This window comes from Pongo abelii, chromosome 12 (genome assembly GCF_028885655.2).
Source record: "Pongo abelii isolate AG06213 chromosome 12, NHGRI_mPonAbe1-v2.0_pri, whole genome shotgun sequence".
Classification (NCBI taxonomy): domain Eukaryota; kingdom Metazoa; phylum Chordata; class Mammalia; order Primates; family Hominidae; genus Pongo; species Pongo abelii.
Genome location: NC_071997.2, coordinates 71,063,857 through 71,085,001, shown reverse-complemented (window position 1 = coordinate 71,085,001; position 21,145 = coordinate 71,063,857). Strand labels below are relative to the sequence as shown.

General features: G+C 36.2%; 1 protein-coding gene across 5 annotated transcripts in view; it reads right to left on the bottom strand.

Annotated features, from left to right (window-relative positions):
• USP34 (ubiquitin specific peptidase 34) overlaps nucleotides 1–21,145 on the bottom strand; it is a 281,740-nt gene that overhangs the window by 136,239 nt on the left and 124,356 nt on the right. For all 5 annotated transcript variants that reach the window (XM_024242030.3, XM_054547514.2, XM_054547516.2 and 2 more), the window contains 6 exons: nucleotides 20,306–20,520; nucleotides 16,140–16,255; nucleotides 15,925–16,052; nucleotides 10,145–10,234; nucleotides 7,529–7,624; nucleotides 1,651–1,733 (listed from right to left, as the gene is read on the bottom strand). In XM_024242030.3, the coding sequence (XP_024097798.2) occupies nucleotides 1,651–1,733; nucleotides 7,529–7,624; nucleotides 10,145–10,234; nucleotides 15,925–16,052; nucleotides 16,140–16,255; nucleotides 20,306–20,520 (728 nt within the window). The remainder of the gene's footprint in view (nucleotides 1–1,650; nucleotides 1,734–7,528; nucleotides 7,625–10,144; nucleotides 10,235–15,924; nucleotides 16,053–16,139; nucleotides 16,256–20,305; nucleotides 20,521–21,145) is intronic.

Sequence of the window (21,145 nt, the reverse complement as noted above, 5' to 3'; positions counted from 1 at the left end):
TTCACAGAGAATCTATACTGTGTATAATAAATATGAAACTTAAATGTTCATAGTATCTACGTTGACTATATGTGTTTTAGTTTGACTTCTCCCTATAGATTGGTTTTGCTGTATTTTACTTATTTCTTGAATTTTATCAGTCATAATGGGTCAATAAATGACATAATAACACGAAAGAGAAATTTCCTACCAAAATCAGGTAGCTTATTTTTGAAATCTGTTATCCCAGTGTTGGTGGCATTTGTTACAAATAGTTTGAAAAGAAAAAAGAAATAACAGACTTTAATAAGATAAACACAGTATATCTCAAGCATAGGTATGGACTTGAAAAGAGTCATGACAACTCCTAGCAAGACACCCATCAGGCTGACGATATACTAACCACAGTTAAAGACACAATGTCTTTCTAAAAAATAAGGTTTGACATTGACACACAGAAAAAGAAGAATGTAGAGAGTAAAGGATGACAGTATATGAAGGAAAAAGGAGCTTTGGCTAACAGAAATCAAGCTCGTTCCTCTCGTGAGACTATCTATAACTACATGGATTTGGACATGGTACACAATCTGAATATAACAGACCAAGCTCTACTTTTAAAAAATTAACTGTTAACGAAACTGAGTTTAAAGTCAAACTAAATAAAACTGGGGCCTCTAAATGTCTCCATCACCCATAAAGCCAAGTAATTTTCAAAAGATTAGCCCTGATAATAATACATAAATAATACCTATCTCTAACCAAAGGGAAAGCAAGATTCTATAAGAAAAAATAATGAAAGATGCAGTCAGCCAGGTGCAGTGACTCATGCTAGTAATCCTAGCACTTTGGGAGGCCCAGGCAGGAAGACTGTTTGGGCCCATGAGTTTGAGACCAGCCTGGGCAACACAGTGAAACCCTATCTCTATGCAAATTTTAAAAAAATTAGCTGGCTATGGTGGTGCGTAGTCCCACGTTACTGAGGAGGCTAAGGTGGGATGACTGCTTGAGCCAGGGAGGTCAACAGCTGCAATGAGCTGTGATCGCCCCACTGCACTCCAACCTGGGAGACAGTGTGAGACCATGTCTCAAAAAAGAAAGAGAAAAGGTCTTATAGAACTAAAAATTTTTTTTAATTTATTTAAAATGCAAACAATCTCAATTACTTTAATAAATTATCTGAATGTTGGTATAATTTATAAATGTATTAAGAATAATCACGGCAGCAGCCATAAAAAAAGAATGAAATCATGTCCTTTGCAGCAACATAAATGGAACTGAAGGCCATTATTCTAAGTGAACTAACTCAGAAACAGAAAACCAAATACTGTACATTCTTGCTTGTAAGCAGGAGCTAAACAATGGGTACACATGGACACATAGATGAAACTAACAGACACTGGAGTCTCCAAAAGGGGATATGGCAGGAACAGGACAAGGGTTGAAAAATAAAATATCAGGTACAATGTTCACTATTTGAGTAATGGGTACACAAGAAGCCCAATCCCTACCAGTATGCAATATACCCCTGTAACAAACATACATGCGTCCACTAACTCTAAAATTAAATTCAACTAAAAAAAAAAAACACCTGCAGAAATCAGAATCAAGAGTAAATTTAGTTCTTCTAATAGTCAAAACAGATTTTAAAAAAGTACTGATTAAAAAACTTACTGAAATGATCAGGTGATCCCAGAGTTGAAAATACACAAGTCAAGAATTGAAGGCGAACTTGAACTTCAGCACTATGGGTGTACCTATAATTTAAAGTCATTAAAATAATTAAATATCCTATTTCTTAATTACTTTAAAAAATTTAGTGGTCCTATGCATAACTTATACCAAAAATTGTTTTAATAATTCATAATTATTTTAACTAAGTATCTTTGGTTACACAAAAGAAGTTCATAAAGGCAAAACAAAAAACAAATTTATACTACTTAATAAATTACGCAAATCTCGAAACTATAACAAAGTTTACTTTCAAATTACATAAGAAAGCACACAAAAATTCAACAGTGAAGCAGAGGAAGTATGTCATTTTAAAAGTATGTAGTATACACATAAGTTAGAATAGGCAACAAGTAAAAAACACCATCTGTATCTAAAAAGTACATACTTCATATCATGGTCCCTTTAGTGATAATATATTCTGTACCCAAGAAACACTAATAAAATAATATTTCCATAAATCTAGTTCATGAAAAATAGAGCTGATAAAAAATCTGCATTTTTGAATGTTATTTCAAATCTAAATAATTATAATTCACATGCATAAAATTTGATGCTTAATAAAAAAGTTGCTTTTGAAACTTTTAAAGAAGCAACTTTTAGTGAGGTAGGGTAGGAGATGAGTCTGAATAGATCAACAAGAGACAGACTGTGGTCGGCCCCAACATCAGAAAGAAGAGATGGAAAAGGAAGTCAGGGAAGAGTGCTGGTGAGTGGGGGTGAGGGGACCATGTTTGGGGTGGAGGTAATCATCAGGTTTGCTTTTTTAAAAATTTGTGTGTTTGGGGCTGGGAGGGGGCAGAGTCTTACTCTGTTGTCTAGTCTGGAGTGCAGTGACAGAATCACTGCTCACTGCAACCTCTGCCTTCCAGGTTCAAGTGATTCTCGTGCCTTAGCCTCCAGAGTAGCTGGGATTACAGGCGTGCGTCACCACACCCGGCTAATTTTTGTTATTTTTATTATAGTAGAGATGGGGTTTCACCATGTTGGCCACGCTGTCTCAAACTCCTGACCTCAAGTGATCTGCCTGCCTTGGCCTCGCAAAGTGCTGGGATTACAGGTGTCAGCATGCCTGGCCCAGGTTTGCATTTTAAAACGATTCCTTTCCTTTAGCAATCCCAGTGAACTGCATATTTAACTGTGTCTATAATATTACATTCTAGTTCAAGTACTTCAGCACTCAATGAAACTAAGTCAATAATAAGCTATTATCGCTGTTTTACAGATCAAAAGGCAGATTGTGGATCAACTGCCCAAACTGCTTTGCCAACATAAAACAGTGGCTGGTCTATGCTCTGATCTATAACCTAGCATGCAGAAGGTCAACGGGCATTTTTTTTTTTTTTTTTGCGAAAATGGAGTTTCATACTCGCCCAGGTTGGAATGCAGTAGCGTGATCTCAGCTCGCTGCAACCTCCGCCTCCTGGGTTTAAGCGATTCTCCTGCCTCAGCCTCCCGAGGAGGTGGGATTACAGATGCAGGCCTCCACGCCCAGCTAATTTTTTTTTTTATTTTTAGTAGAAATATGGTGTCACCACATTAGCCAGCTGGTCTCCAACTCCTTACCTCAGGTGACCCACCCACCTTGGCCTCCCAAAGTGCTGGGATTACAGGCATGAGCCACTGTGCACAGCCTGGGCATATTAATTCAATGTCCTGTAATCCACAAGTAAGAGCAAAATTTTAACAGCATCCCAAAATTAGCTTCCCAAAATCACACTAAATTCATTATTGAAATTTTATAGCTTAAGTTTTCTGAAGATTGAGTTCACTGGACATGCCTTTGCTGCTCTTTAGGGTCTCTTATTAACGTTGGCAAAGAAAAGATTAACTTTTGCCTCATTAATGCTGCACTGACCTTTGTGAAGGTGAAAATACATATGACAAGATGTAGGGGAGAGGAAATCTGATAAGCAACTCTCAGACTACAAGGCAACCCAGATAAAATTCAAGAACAGCTAGCTCTTAAGGGCTTCTAGGCTTTTTAAGTTAAAGAACAAGAGATTTTGTAGCACAGGCCTTCAGTACAAATTCAAAAACGAGTTATATGACCCATCAGTTCTGTGGTTTTATGTTACTGTATCCTCTTGCCTTGTCTAGGGGACATCAATCAAACATAAAAGGAGAATAAAGTCTTGCCCTTTACTAAGTGCCTTTACATCTGAAATAATTCTTCCCCTATACTTGCATCTCGGAATAAGGGACTCATAACCCTGAAGGCATGGGTCTAGTCCCTTTGTACTCCCATAGTATAGCCCCTGATGCTGCACTTCAAAGATCTCTGTGGGCTCCATCAGGGTCCTATGGGCTGCTGAAATTACCAGTGAGAAAAACTTCTTGGGATGTCAGACAAAGATGGTATCAATACTGACAAATTCTCATGGACTTGTCCATGGCTTCTGACATCACAGGAAATACAGGACAAAAATAGTCTCCCCAAAGATATGAAACTTTAGTAACAGATTACTGCCTTAAAAGAAAATCTATTTGTAGTCTCCGCAGACAAGATTTTCTCTAGAGGGCACTGGATTCAAGAAACAAGTAATATGTCCTTTTAAGAACATACTACGGGCACACTGGCTCATGCCTGTAATCCTAGCACTTTGGGAGGCAGAGGCAGGTGGATCGCCTGAGGTGAAGAGTTCGAGACCAGCCTGGCCAACATGGTGAAAACTTGTCTCTACTAAAAAGCAAAAATTAGCCGGGTGCAGTGGCAGGCACCTGGAATCTCAGCTACTTGGGAGGCTGACGCACGAGAATCACTTGAACCCAGGAGGTGGAGGTTACAGTGAGCTGAGATCACAACATTGAACTCCAGCCTGGGCAAAAGAGCAAAAACTCCATCAAAAAATCAAATAAAGTTAAAAAAATAATAATATAAAAGCAAAAAACAAAAATTACAGAATGAAAAAATAAAAATATTATCTTTCATGCTACAAGAATCTTTTTCCCCCCTCGGTGAAAAATTTCAGAACTTTCCTATTATAATCTCCACTGGAAAAAAAATACTGAAATAAGTATGCATGAACAAAGAGTAGCAAATGTACACGTGTTTTACACCCTGAAGGAATAGGGAAATTATATCAAAATAGTCCAGATGACATCTCTCTGTTCTAAGAGTTTTATTCTCCTAGGATGGCAGCCAACAAGGCAGACTGAAAGGTTGGAAAGATTATTCTAGTATACCCTAAAAACACATAAAACACATCTCCAAGGAGCCCTACTCCTTTTTCACCACAGAAGCAATGCTTTGCTCACCTCTGATTCCACTAACAACGTGAGTAACTTCACTGTTGTCAATGCAGTGAACAACTAAGTCTCAGACCTATGTTCCTTTTTGATACTTAATGTGGGACTTTATGAGGATGATTCACTTTATGACTTCCATTCCCCTTTCACCACTATGCCTCTCAAGTCCTGCTCTTCAAGTCCACAGGCTTACAGCTGTGGTGGGAGCTCTTTTATAACCTAGGGTTTATTTCTTTGCTGACAAGTAATTAACTCCCCATCTCCTAATAAAAATGTGGGCCATGTGTGGTTTTATTTCTGCTCTTTGTTGATCCTATGATTTTTGTTTGTTTTGTTTTTGAGACGGCGTTTCGCTCTTGTTGCCCAGGCTGGAGTGCAGTGGTGAGATCTTGGCTCACTGCAACCTCCACCTCCTGGGTTCAAGTGGTTCTCCTGCCTCAGCCTCCTGAGTAGCTGGGATAACAGGCATGCGCCACCACGCCTGGCTATTTTTTTTTTGTATTTTTAGTAGAGACAAGGTTTCTCCATGTTGGTCAGGCTGGTTCTGAACTCCCCACCTCAGGTGATCCGCCTGCCTCGGCCTCCCAAAGTGTTGGGATTACAGCCGTGAGCCACCATGCCTGGTGATCCTATGATTTTTATAGAGCATAAACATAATGTTTGGATTCAAGAGGCCACCATTATCCTCAAACTCTGCTTCAATTGGAATAAAGAAGGATACTGACTTGGAATAACAGAATTTTAATATAATTTTAAAATAATACATCCTGTATAGAGAGAACTTTGTAAGCAAAGCTATGGAATACAGTAAACAGAAATACCCCCAGAAATAATTTGATAAGCTTGTAGAATAAACTGTCAAAAAAAAAATTAAACTATAAAACTGGAAAGGTTGAGTTTAGTTCATAGACAGCCCAGAATACTAAGCTGAAGAGATTGGTATTTTATTTTTTATGCCATGAAGAATCTCTGGATGGGGTTAAGAGACAGAATTCTTGTATATTTCATATGCTGTATTATTTGTTTTAACCAGGTAACTACAATTTGTAGATAACCTATGTGCCAGGTACAATTCACTATATCATTTCATTAAATTCTTATAAACACTTATAAGGTAAATAATTGGAATTAGAGGAGTAAATAATTGAAATAAGGTTAAAATAATAGATTAATAACCTAGAGCTAGGTCTGCATGATTCTCAAGCCCATGGACTTCCCACCAGTACCATACTGCCTTGCTAATTTGACAGAAGGAATGAACCAGCATATGGGAAGACTGAGGCAAGGAGACTAAACTAGAGGTAGTTATAAGGACAAAAGTAGTGTTTGTGGAAATGTCAACTTGCGAAAAGACATGGGGTATATTTTAACAAAAAGGCAGAGATTAATGGCAGTATAATGTAGCATTTACAAATACAAATTCTATAACAGAAACAGACTGTCAGTACAGAAGCTCGCTCTATTCTTTATGTGTGACGTTGGACAAGTTGTCATATAGCTTCAGTATACTCATTTGTAAAGTAAGACTGTCTCAAATGGGTTGTTGTATATCTTAAAATAGTTGATATCTGACACATTGGTAAATATCAATGAACACTGGCTTTTTTTGTCATTGTCATCATTATTCATGTTTGGAAATAAGAGTACAAAAATGCCTCAAGTCTCAAGTTTTAGGCAAGTGGGAGGATAGCTGCGCCCTAAAGGACACAGTAAAAATAAAATCTAGAGAAGTAACTGATCTGTGCAGGGAAATAAGTAAATTTATTTTTAGAAGTATGCATGCCTTAAAGGTCTATGACTTTTCTGAACACTTCTACAGTCTGCTTAGTTTCCATCTTTGTGGAAGTTTTCTATGTGATTTTTTTCAATCACAGTGTGACTCCTCCTCTTCTTAATATGCCAGTAGTGGCACTGAACTGGTTTCCTCAACACGGACATCAGTCTGTAACAATCAGCTCACCAGCAGAAATCTTCTGAATCTCCTATGCGTCTCCTTAAAGAAGCTTCAAATACAGCTATACCACCACCAATCCATTTCTACCAATTCTTGTCCCAAATCACTTGAATATATCCAGAGAAGATTTTGATGTAATGAGAAAATACTAATGATATACCACCAGTTTTAAAACCTTCCACACATCCTAAACTTTCTAATACTAGCATGCAATTATAATAAGATGGTTTAAATTAACTGTTAAATATATTATTTTTGAAGTAAATATTTACACATTTTAGAATCAATGCTCTAAAATGTTAAAACAAGCATATCCATGGTTTCTGAAAAAATGTATTTATTTTTGATTCCTAAAAACAGTTATTTTTGAACAAATCTCAATAGTGAAGGTTAACCAACCCCTAAAAGTGAGTCAGCTACATTTACCTAAGAATTTAAGAGTAACCTCCTGAATCTTTCAGCTTAAAAAGTTCTAGCAGCCTTTTCATAATTTTATACAAATAAAGTTTTCTGTTACATTACTTATTATATGAAAAAAAAGTTAAAACACCGGAAAATCATCTTTCAAAGGAAAGACAATCCACACAAATGTATTTTACCCAGTTGAGAGGTACTTACAGTGCATGTTTTTGTCTTCCTTCTCTCACAGTTTGAATGTAGTATACCAAATTATCAAAGAAAAGCTTCATCATGTTCAGTTCTTTTTCTGCCCACCTGGCCCAAATAAAAGAAAAAATAATTTTAAAGTGGGCAGGGTAAGAGAATAAATCTATGCTATGACAGTAAATATGCAAGTTAAAAAAAATCTTCAAATGTAAAATTTTAGTTACCAAAAATATACACGTTTTATTTATATTTGAATGGTGAAAAGATATAAAGCAACATTCCTTCATCTTTATGAATTTAAAGTACCTTTGTAAGTTTTTAATCTCAAAATGCCTGTGAAAGCGCTATTATCAATGACTAATTTGAATTAATATTAAAAGTAATATGATACCATTTCATATAAGGATATACTATGTGCTTTGGTCATTACTTAGCACAATATCTGGCATACAGAAGGTATACAATAAACTTACTGCATGTATCTTTTGTCATTAATTTGCTTATACTTTTGAACAAAATTTTTTTTAAAAAATCAAAGAAATACCCAGCACTGAGTTCCAAAATAATGTAGAAATACTAAAATGAAAACACAAATAGTGGCATGTATATTCAGAGATCCCAGGGTCCATAACTTCCATAATTAATGTAATGTATTTCATATAACACCTATTAGCAATTTATCTGCTGAAATGTACAGATGTAGAGGTATTAAAATTCTGTTAAGTTCCATGTAATTTACATCGTGTTTCTGTTATAGCCATATTTTAAATAGAAGTTACTTTCACCTTGCTAATCACTAAATAAAGGTCAAGTGGTAGAAAGAAGAAAGACTTTGGGTTTGAAGCCAGCTCCAATACACTCGCTACAACACGGCTTCAGGCAAGTAAGCTTCTTCTGGAAGTCTGTTTGCTTGAAGGTTTATTAAAAGAGTCAAGGATAAGTTTCCAATTTTAAACTATGGGCCATTAGAATGAGTTTAAGAGATAATATGTGCTAAATATTAAGTGCTGCTATACATACTAGATTCACAATAAATGATAGCTTTTGTTGTTATTGATGTCAAATAACCACAGGAGCTTAGAGTTCTTTTAAGTGATGTAGTTTATGAGATTTAGGATACCAATCTCTTGTGGTAATGGAAACCCTGTGAATTTTCCTTAATTAAGCTTATTTACATTTAATTTAAGGAACAAGCTAAAAGGGTTTCAACTCAATATATTTAGGTTCAGGTACTTGATTAAGTAACTGAATATTCGGAGACTGCCCCTTCTATACAAGAAAGTTACTCCTTAACATGAACCACCTCCACTGACTATAATGACACCTGCTCGCCCGTGTTGGCACCAAATGACTGCCTTTACTGCATTAGAATTTTGAAATTCAGCCACTTAAAAATTATAGAAAGAGGCAATGAAAAATGGCTCACACTATTCTTGTTCTTCAGTGATGTTAAATGCTTTCTCCTACCCCTCCTTTTGGAAGCTGAGGGACCTTCCTTGCAAAAATACAACCTTCACTGGATTCTTACTGTAGTATTAACCAAAGAAAGAGACTAAGATACTTCTAAATAATAATAAAGGTTCAGATTAAACATATTCTCTTTAAAAGAACAATAAGAAGCAAGGTATATGACTCAGAAGAACTAACTTCATCCAATCTGGAATTATAGTGCAGACTTCCAAGAACTGTAAAAGTGATACTCCATTGTGAAAGCAAACAAGTGTTCTTACTACCTAAGCTTAGAATTGAGAACTTGATCTCACAAATGAATCCTTCAACAAGTCGAATTTTCCCTAAAATTCAAATGTCTCTGAAATCTCTCCAAAAGCTTATTTAGAATAAAGTATACAACACATCTTCTTAATGTATTGTTTGTGGTAGACAACTTTCTCTACACTTACCAAAACATGGGGTCGATTTCACATAAAAGTTCTACCTTTGGAAGAATTATTTTAAAATTCATTAATCATAAATTCTCCATAAATGTAAAGGAGTACAAGTTGAATATCCCTTATCCGAAATGCCGGGGACCAGAAGTGTTTCAGATTTTTTCAGATTCCGTAATATTCGCAGAATGCATAGCAGCTGAACATAACTAATCCAAAAATTCAAATTCCAAAATGCTCCAATGAATATTTCCTTTGAGTGTCATACTGATGCTCCAAAAATGTTGGATTATGGAGCATTTCAGATTTTAGATTTTTCAGATTAGGCATACTCAACCTGTAATAGGGTAGTGTCAAGATTACCCCAAACATGACGTTAGGTCTACACAGCCAATTCCTAGAAATGAGAAAAATTAAAGGCACGCCAGAGTTTACTTTAGTGTGGCTCTTCTTCAAAAGTACTCTGCCGTAGCTGCATACACTAAAAATCCCCCTAAAATTAGAGTATTAATTGCTAAAGTACCGTTCTCAAACTCCAAAGAAAACAAAACACAGATTTTCCTACTGATCAGGATATAATCTCCACAGGGGTAAGTGGCAGAGAAATCTAAGAAAACAAACCACATGAAACTCAAATTTTCCCGGTACAGAGTAAAAGCTTGTAGGTTAGTCAAAACCTTTAGATAACTATAATTAAAAAAAATCTTTAAAATAAATACTTTCCTTTCTTTTATTTACTTACATTGTTATCCAGTGTGTATCATAACTGCTCCCAAACTGCTGAAAAGTACCAAATAGTTTTGGAAGAAGACGAAGTGAAATTACTACTGATCTGAAACAGCAGAAACATTCACAAAATAATTTTAGTAATTCTTTTTATAGAAATTCAGCCATTTAAAATTTTGAATGCTAAAAGATTTAATGAATTTTATACAGAGATATATTATTATACAAACATTAAACTTCTTTTCTCAAAAGTATAAATTCATTTTACATATTAGGGCAAGAACTCCAAGTTTAAAAAATTCCAATCCAAGAACTTTAAGGTAAAACACACTATAAATATCTGGGTAAAAAAGCAAGTAAAGAGCATTTAAAGATGTTTCTTAAATGAAACTATTTCTTCACAAGTCATTACCATTTTCTCCTAAATTCTCAATATGATTTGCATTCAAATTGAGAATCACGACTTTGTGAACCATGTCACTAATGGAAGCACACCACATACCTCAGAAGTATAAGGAGCAGAAAGGGGAAAGGAAATTACTTTAAAACTTCAAGTAGATCTGAGTCTGCCTATCCTCTGAAAGGAACAGGTGTAGGACAGATACTGACATAGAAATCCTGGAAGTAGGAAAGGAGGTTGGCTGCATGAGCCTTAAAAGAGGCAAAACATGGATGAAATTGGAAATCATCATTTTCAGTAAACTGTCGCAAGAACAAAAAACCAAACACCGCATATTCTCACTCACAGGTGGGAATTGAACAATGAGAACACATGGACACAGGAAGGGGAACATCACACTCTGGGGACTGTTGTGGGATGGGGGGAGGGGGGAGGGATAGCACTGGGAGATATACCTAATGCTAGATGACGAGTTAGTGGGTGCAGCACACCAGCATGGCACATGTATACATATGTAAGTAACCTGCACATTGTGCACATGTACCCTAAAACTTGAAGTATAATAATAAATTTTAAAAAAAAAGAGGCAAAACAAATTCTAATGAAGAACTAAACTTATTTTAATCTTATAAGCCAATATTGCTTCATGAAAAAATTTTTCACGAATTTAGGAAGTAAATTTTATTTACTTCCTGAATTTTCTTCAATAAACATGTTTTCATTTATAAAATGCAATGTGGAAGCAAGTATATGTTTGACATTAGAGAAATAGGATGCCAGGCATTAAGTGGTTATTGATTGAGTTCAGTGAATAATGGTGTGGTTCATGTAAGACACAAATCAAAGGTAGGAATGTAGACATAAGACTTATCTTCCTTCTACTCCTACCCTAAAGGAATGCTTTTCTCCAGAATTTATAAGTGCTGAATTATTGAGGAATAATTACATTATACATGGCTAAAAGATTTTTAAGAGTTTTTCCTAAGATTATCTAAAAACTTCCAACTTTTCTCCCATTTAAAAGAATCAAATTCCAAAGAACAAAGACACACATTTTAAGTGCTATAATGACCAAAGACAGAGTCAAAGTCATCCCAAACCACTAAAACATTTTATTAAAACTGATAAAATTTGCTTTTAAATAATAGAAAGTACTGCTTTTAGACTAAAAATTAATAAAACACAGAATGGGAAAGATAATTTTGGCTTGGTGATAATAATTTATGTTTCAATGAAAAAGGAAACTTTACAAAATCAAATATACAACTCGTTCCAATAAAGATTAAATTGTAGAATTTCTCCTATAATGACTATGAGATGTTATAATGACTTATCAACTTTTTTGCCCAAGTAATTCTGACTACTCATATGCTTACAAAACTAACAAAAGCATAAAAGGGAAGTCTTATAGTCAAACTTACATCTCACAAATTCTTTCAAGACTGAAAATTTCAAATACCAAAACACATAATCCTAGGCAACAATGTGGTTAAGATAAAAAGATTCAATGGCCAACCACAAAGGCTCAACGGCCAACGCATAATGGTTCATGCCTGTAATCCCAACACTTTGGGAAGTCAAGGTGAGCAGATTGAGCCCAGGATTTTGAGAACAGCTAGGGAAACACAGGGAGACCCGGTCTCCACAAAAAAATACAAAAAATTAGCCACCCATGATGGCACATGCCTGTAGTCCCACCTCCTCAGGAGGCTGAGGTGGGAGACTCGCTTGAGCCGGGGAGGCGGAGGTTGCAGTGAGCTGAGACTGCACCACTGCACTTGGGCCCGGGTGACACAGTGAGAGTGTCTCAAAGAGAAGATAAAGGTTCAATGATCCAGAGTAGTAATACACTAATTTTAGACTCAAGAATAATCCTATTATACTGAATTGCACTAGTTGTTTGATTTATTCCAAGAGTTTGTGTTGTAACCAAAAGCTTATGACTATGCAACAGCGTGGTAGTCCTATTAGAATTACTAACGCAGCTTTTTGTTATCTTAGAACAGAGACATTCACTGTTGGTCTTCACAGCTGAAGTTACATATGGATGATTTTGCCTAATCTAGGACTCCATATTTTAAAGAAGTATATTCTACAAAACAGTCATTTAAAATTACAGTGTATATCAAAAGTTGACGTGAAATGCCATATATAATATAGTCTCTAGGGAAGCAAAACAAATTGTGTGTGTGTCTCCGCACATTTTTTTTTTTTTTTTGAGACAAGGTCTCACTGTGTTGCCCATGCTGGAGGGCAGTGGTGCAATCTTGGCTCACTGCAGCCTTGACTTTCCACCTCAGCCTCCCAAGCAGCTGTAACTACCGGTACGGGCCACCATGCCCAGCTAATTTTAAAGTTTTTCTGTAGAGATGGGGTCTTCCTATGTTTCCAAGGCTGGTCTCAAACTACTGGGCTCAATAGATACCCCGCCTCAGCCTCTCAAAGTGTTGGAATTGCAGGCGTGAGACACTGTACCTGGTCCCTTTTGGATCTTTTTAATTTTCCTATCTATAAAAGAAGTATGTACTCATTTTAGGAAAACTGAGTAACAACAAGGCACAATGAAACAAAAAAAAAAACTCAAGCTCGGTGCAGTGGCTCATGCCTATAATCCCAGCACTTTGAGAGGTCAAGGCAAGCAGATCACTTGAGGTCGGGAGTTCAAGACCAGCCTGGCCAACATGACAAAACCCCATCACACCTAAAAATACAAATAACGTTAGCTGGGCGTGGTGGTGCACACCTATATTTCCAGCTACTTGGGAGGCTGAGGCAGGAGAATCACTTGAACCCGGGAGGCAGAGGTTGTGGTGAGCCAAGATCATGTCACTGCACTCCAGCCTGAGCAACTGACTGAGACTCCATCTCAAAAAAAAAAAAAAAAAAAAAAAAAAAAAAAAAAAAAAAAAGGCAAAACAAAAAACCTCAATCCTCCGAAAAATAACTGCATTGTAGAGATTACACTCTGGACTTATTTCTTACAATCTTTTCTTTTTAATGGTTAGACCTGTAATTATTTGCCTAAATCATTATAGGACCCTTAATGGCTGCATGATATTTAATCTTTCATACAGTTTTCTCTTTTTATTGAAGTATAATAAACATACATAGAAAAGAGGGCACAGATCTAAGGGCACAGCTCAAAATTTTGAGGTAAACACATCTATGCAACCAGCAACCAAATCAAGAAACAAATCAGTATCAGCATTCCAGGAGCCTCTACTGTGTCCCATTCCAACCACTAGTCACCTCAGGGTAGCAATTACCCAGTCTACTAAATACAAGAACTCACCTGTTTTTACATGATATAAATAAAATGATAGAGATACATAATGTTTCTGTGTCTGGCTTCTTTCTTGCAACATTGTGTTTGTGAAATTCAACTAAGTTGTTCCATGTAGTTGTTCACTGTTCATTCAATGTTACTGCTATACAGTATTTCAATGAATAGTCCACAATTATCCTACTTTTTTTTGCATTTGAATAGCTATGCAAAGAATATGTAGTTATGTTATGTTATTTATTTATTTATTTAGAGACAAGGTCTCACTCAGTTGCTCAGGGCTGGAGTGCAGTGACGTGATGACGACTCACTGCAGCCTGAACCTCCCCAGGCACAAGCAATCCTCCTACCTCAGCCTCCAGTAGCTGGGACTACAGGCACACACCACCACATCTGGATACTTACATTTGTATTTTTTGTAGAGGCGAGGTTTTACCACATTGCCCATGCTGCTCTCAGTCCTGGGCTCATGCAATCCACCTACCTTAGCCTCCCAAAGTGCTGGGATTACAGCCATTAGCTACCGCACCTGGCCTAGTTATTTTCAATAGGGCTGCTGTTAGCATTCTTGACTCTGCCTTTGGGTGATCACCAGGGTATATTTTGTTAGGCATATACTTAGAAGAGGAATTACTGGGTCATAGGGTGTGCAGATGTACATATGGAGAGTACAAATTATTGAACCACTTATTAAAATTTGTGTTTTCACAAAGACTTTTAAAAGAAAATTAACATTTTACAATTAACTGTTATAAAACCTATGTAAATGATAACATATCATCCAGCCATTAAAAGAATTCTTTTCAAAGAATATATACCGGGCAGGCACGGTGACTCACGCCTGTAATCCCAGCACTTTGAGAAGCCGAGGCAGAAGGATCACCTGAAGTGAGGAGTTGAAGACCAGCCTGGCCAACATGGTGAAACTCCACCTCTGGGAAAGTACAAAAATTAGCCAGCCGTGATGGCAGGTGCCTGTAATCCCAGCTACTCAGGAGGCTGAAGTGGGAGAATCACTTGAATGCGGGAGGCAGCGGTTGCAGGAAGCCAAGATCATGCCATTGCACTCCAGCCTGGGCGATGGAGCAAGACTCCATGTCCAAAAAAACAAAGAGTGAATACCAAAGGAGGCAACTGATACATTTACAAAGTTCTATTACTGGTTTCTTATATGTGCATGAACAAGGAATTTTTCTACTGTAACTGTTCAAAGTATTGCCTTTAAAGAACCAAAAAAAGAAAATAAAATATAGCGTGTACTTTTAAAATCCAATTGGGGAAAAAATATTTTCAAGCACTTATTGGTAAAATTAGACAATCATAGCAGGCCTACACAGATGTGAGTGGCAAACAATATATTAATAACTGAACTGTCAACATACACACCAGAATCATATTTTCACTACATTAGAGAATGGAACACTATCAAAGCAGTATAGGTCAAGGGAAACATGAAACTGTATCCATGGAAGAACACTGAAAATCAAGTAATGTATAATCAACTGAGTCCCAATGAGAAGTACATAAATATGAGGCAGAATTCAAACAAGAGAAAAACCACTAACCTGTTAAAAAAAAAAAAAAAAATGCTTTGAGGTATGACAAAGAACTGTACATATCTAATATATACAACTTGATGAGTTACTAACCTCGTCTTTTATGTACTATAAATGCTGAGACATTAAAAGATACACCTAAATGGAAGAACAATACTAATATCAAAGTGTTTATACTGTAGCTTAAGTAAAATTTCACTTAACTTATTTAGCATCCTTTATGAGACAGTTCAAGAACATTTAACTGCAATTTGAAAACAGAGTAATCACCAAGGTGTTTCCAGAATCAAAAAGATAGCATTGTTATTTTTTTGTTTCTGTTGGGTGGATCTAACAAAGAATGGTGAAAGGTGCTAAAAAGAGCAACACTGAGTGCTAAAATATGAACCATGTCAGGAAGAAGCCTCTAAATTTCATATGAAAACTATAATTACTAAAAAACAGATTAATACAGGTATATGAAACAGTATAAAAACATCACACCTAGTCAACAAGAATGTCCCCCCACACCCAAATACTTTGACTACTGCATTAAAAATTTTTAAATTCCTCTTTACCTGTTGTTTCCCAAGTTTTCAAGGCAACCTTCAATGAATCTCATTCGAATCTGTCTATCTGTAAACCAACACACTAACGAACAAAGAAGTTTCTCTGCTTCATTTATTAATCCTTCAGAAAGATTAACCTATAAAAAATGTATATAAAATTACTATTTATCCTAATTGCATCTTGCTGAAATTTCTTAGTCTTCTGGCTCTATTAAATAACTTACTGCATCTTCATCTTGGACTATATCCCACAACAAAGTATTTCCTTTCTTGCAAACATTATCCAAATTAATGTCTGTAACAGCATTACTGTTGAATTGATGTTTATGAACTACAGGTCCTGAAGAGGAAAAAAAAAAAAAAACAGCACACTATAGCGAAATGCAGCTGACTGATTATAGCATTCATATGGTTAGCAAATCCAAAGGAAAGTATACGATATTTTTCTCAGATCATAAAATAATAACACATTAGCACAATATTTTGTTTTGTTTTGTTTATGAGACTTGAGTCTCACTATGTTGGCCAGGCTGGTCTTGAACTTGTGGCCTCCAGTAATCTCCTTCCTCAGCCTACCAACGTGTTGGGATTACAAGTGTAAGCCACTGCACTAGCACGGCACAATACTTATGAGGAGAAAAGAATAGTGCCATTTAGATTTGATAAGGCTAAAGTGAAATCGTTTCCTTTCTACAGTCTCTTTGCTATTTATAATGATTAATATTTTCACGTCAAGAGAACTGTACATAAATACTTGAAACTAAGTGTGAATAAGACAACACATTTGAAATATTTAACCAGACATTCCTCTAAATGACCTATATAATCTTTTATAATCCCTATATTTAAAAAAAAAAAAACAACACTATTTTTATTGGAGATAATTTACCCGAAACATTCAAATTAAAAGACTCTATTATAGAAATACTACATTTTGTTTAGACATTCACCAGTTACAGGACATTTGGATAGTTTCTAGTTTTACGCTATTATTAACAAAACTACCATAAACATCTGTGTAACAAGTTTTGCGTAATTTCCTTTCCTTTCTCTTGGGTAAATACTGAGGATTGACATCACTGAGTCATAAGGTATTATGTATGTTTAAAAGAAAACTGCTGAAAAGATTTCCAAAGAGCCTGTGCCATTTTACATTCCCATCAGCAGTGTATGAGTGCATCAGTCCCTTTCTTCCATATTCTCCCTAACACCGTAGGACTGTCACTCTTTTTAATTTCAGCCATTCTAACAGGTATGTGGTGGATCTCATTGAGGTTTTTAATTTCCATTTCCCTAATGACTAATGATGAGAATCTTTTCATATGCTTATTAGCCATGTGTATACCTCTTTGGTGAAATAAGTAATTTGCCACTCTTTTAATTGGGTTGTCTTACTATCGAGTTATGAAATTATTTTATATTCCAAATACAATCCATTTCTTAGATATATAATTTTCAAATATTTCTTCTAGTCTGTGGCTTGTCTTTTTTTTTTTTTGGATGGGTGGGGGGATTGTTTTGGTATTTCGCTTTCATAATTTTATTAAAATACATATATAATCAAGATGGAGAACATTTCTATCACCCTAGAAAGTTCCCTTGTGATCAATCCCCACCCTCAAGCCCTAGGCAATGATTGAGGAGCTTTCTTTCCTTACAAATTACTTTTGACTGTTCTAGAACTGCACATAAGTAATACATAGTATGTACTTTCTTCTATTTCTAGCTGCTTTTGCTCAGAATAGTTTTTCAATATTCATCCATGATGTTGGATGTGTCTGTAGTTCTCTCCTTTCTACTGATCAGCGAAATTCCACTATGTGAATATATCAGTTAATTCCAGTTGGAAGGCCTTCTGAATAAAGCAGCACCCATGAACAAATCTTTTGGCAGACATGTTTTCATTTCTTGGGTAAAAACCTAGGGCAAAAAAACTGCTGGGTCATATGGTAGGTATATATTTAACTTTGTGATAAAGCAGTTTGATACAGTTTGAATGTTCTGTCCCCTCCAAATCTCATGTTGAAATGTGACCTCCAGTGTTGGAGGTGAGCCTAGTAGGAGGTGTTTGGGTCAAGAAAGCAGATCCCTCATGAATGTTTTCATACTGTCCTCACCATAGTGTGAATTCTCACATTGAGTTCAGATGAGATCTGGTTGTTTAGAAGAGAGTGGCACCCCTCCAATCCCCCATTTCCACTTTCGCCATGAGACCCCTGCTCCCCCTTTACATTCTGCCATGATTGTAAGCTTCCTGTGGCCCTCACCAGAAGCACATGCTGGCACTACGCTTTGCACAACTGTGAGCCAAAATAAACCACTTTTGTTTATAAACTACTCAGACTCAGGACTCAGGTCTTTTTTTTTTTTGAGATGCAGTCTCGCTCTGTTGCCCAGGCTGGAGTGGAGTGGTATGATCTTGGCTCACTGCAACCTCCGCCTCTCAGGTTCAAGTGATTTTCCTGCCTCAGCATCCCAAGTAGCTGGGAGGACAGGTGCCCACCACCACACCCAGCTAATTTTTGTATTTTTAGTACCCATGGGGTTTCACCATGTTGGCCAGGCTGGCCTCGAGATGCTGACCTCAGGTGATCCACCTGTCTCGGCCTCCCAAAGTGCTGGGATTACAGATGTGAGCCACTGCACCAGGCCATTTCTTCATAGCAACACAATAATGGACTAACACACAGTTCTCCAAAGTGATTATATTTTATGTTCAACAGCAAGATATGACAGTTCCAGCTCCACATTCTAATGTCAATCCTTGATAGTATCAGTCCTTAATTTTACTCATTTCAATAGGTATGTAGTAGTACCTCACTGTGGTTTTAACTTACATTTACCAGATGACAAGAGACACTGAGAGTGTACTTACTGGCCATTTCCTTTTTTTTTTAGATGGAGTCTCACTCTGTCATCCAGGCTGGAGTGCAGTGGCGTGATCTCGGCTCACTGCAACCTCCACTGCCTGGGTTCAAGCGATTCTCCTGCTTCAGCCTCCCAAGTAGCTGGGACTACAAGTGAGCACCACCATACGCAGCTAATTTTTTTTGTGTGTGTGTATTTTTAGTAGGGATGGGGTTTCACCACGTTGGCTAGGCTAGTCTCAAACTCCTGACCTCAAGTGATCTGCCCACCTCAGCCTTCCAAAGTGCTGGGATTATAGGTGTGAGCCACCGTGCCCAGCCCTTATTGACCATTTCTATATATCATCTTTTATGTAGTATCTGATCGACACTTTTGCCCATTTTTAAATTGACTGTCTTACTGTGTTAGAGGAGGTCTTCTAGTACTAAAAACATTGTAAAACAAGGTAGATTTGGAAAGCATTAACATATACTATCATTTTATTCTGTCTACAATGGGTTGTGAAAAGAAAACCATTTTGGTTCAATTTCTAACTCCATGCAGTAAAAAACAGGTAAAATATTGATTAAAGGAAAATTTGAGAAAAGAATGGTAACAATTTACAAATATGGCACCACATTCAGTCAGATGACCTCAATCTAACCTATTCCTTTCTCAACAACCACAACAGCACAACAATAAGTCAAAGTAACTTAACCTACACAGATCATGTACAAAATACATGTACGAATCAGTAAATTGTTGCCAAGGTCCACAAGTGGTGTTTCTAAGTGTGTTTATGGCCTCTTAGCAGAAACGTAATCCATCAGGTTTACTTATAATGTATTGGCATTCCAAAACCCATTTACTAGGCCAGCATATGTTGATGATACCAACCAAACAAGAGGTTAAAGGCCTTTAAACTGCCAATTCTAAAACTGTTTTTCACTTTCTTATTTTTTCTTGCTTTACTCATTAATTTCCTACTACTCTTTACCTTCCTCCATCCTCCATTCTTTCAAGTCTGGTCATGTCCTATCACTTTAAGATTGATTTAGACTTGAACGATCATTTCTCAAACTCGCCCCTCCTTATTCCCTCCTACCCTTCCCTAACCCCAAGCAACCACTAACCTTCTGCCTGCAGATTTGCCGATTCTAGACATATCATATAAATGGAATCATATAACTTTATCTTTTGTGATTTCCTATTACTTTTAGGTCCTAGGATTTCTGAATATAAATTCTAATACAACCATATATTTTCTAAAATATAGAGCTTTAATTATTACATATTATTGCTATATATTTTCTTTCCCCGCTGAATATCTCGACAGAACTGCAGGACTTATTTATATTCATGATGGACTATTTACAATAATTTAATTCCCTTGGGAGGGGGGGGAAAAAACTACCATATGGAAGTTATTTTGACAAAAACATTTAAGTACCATAACCTTAACTATTGAGTCCTTTCAACAAAGTAAGATAAATTATTCCTGTTGTGAAGAAGGTAATGTATTTTACTTACTGTAGAGTCTTACCTTGACTAAGATGTTCATGGTAAATGGAAGCTAAATTGGGAAGATGTTGTTGGAGGTGAGATGTCAGTTCCGCATGTGAATTAATCTGAACTAGCTCCTCTTCACATCCAGATTCTTCACCATCAAAATCAGCCATATTTTTTTCTGATTTTGCACTAACCTGGGAGCTACTACAACTGACATCATCTGCACTTAGCATATCATCAACCATATGCCTACAAAACAGAAAAAAGCACAAAGTTAGTAATTACAAATGTAATTCTAATTTGTGAACCACAAACAATACCTCTCTTAAACTTACAAATACACTTAGAAACAGACCGACATCTGCTTATTAACAATATGGAATGTTGAGAGCTTTATGAAACTGAAAACTTCACACTGTCAGAATTATTAAATAATTTTACAATATACACTCATATTACCAGGCCTATTAAGACACCTCATTAGAACAAATTCAAAGAACAATTTTAGGCAAGATCACTAATACTCACTATTTACATATTATTTTATACTCAAAGTCTATAAAATGTGAAACAATAAAAAGTGTGGTTTTTTACAACTGTAGAATCAAACCAAAAAAATATTTCAATTTAAGGCTACAGCCTTGATGGACTTAATATTAATTGGGGACCTTCTAACTAAACAAACCCAAATTAAGTATTCATTTCTAAAACACACTGTTACCGGATATAAAGACAAAATGATTAAAAAAAAATCAAAAAATAACATGAAGTTCAGGGTTGATTTAGAGACTCACAAGTAGTACCATTAATACACAGAATATGAAAAGAGCTAAAATGAAAAATTAAATCATTAGGTCTTGTGAGGTATGGAATC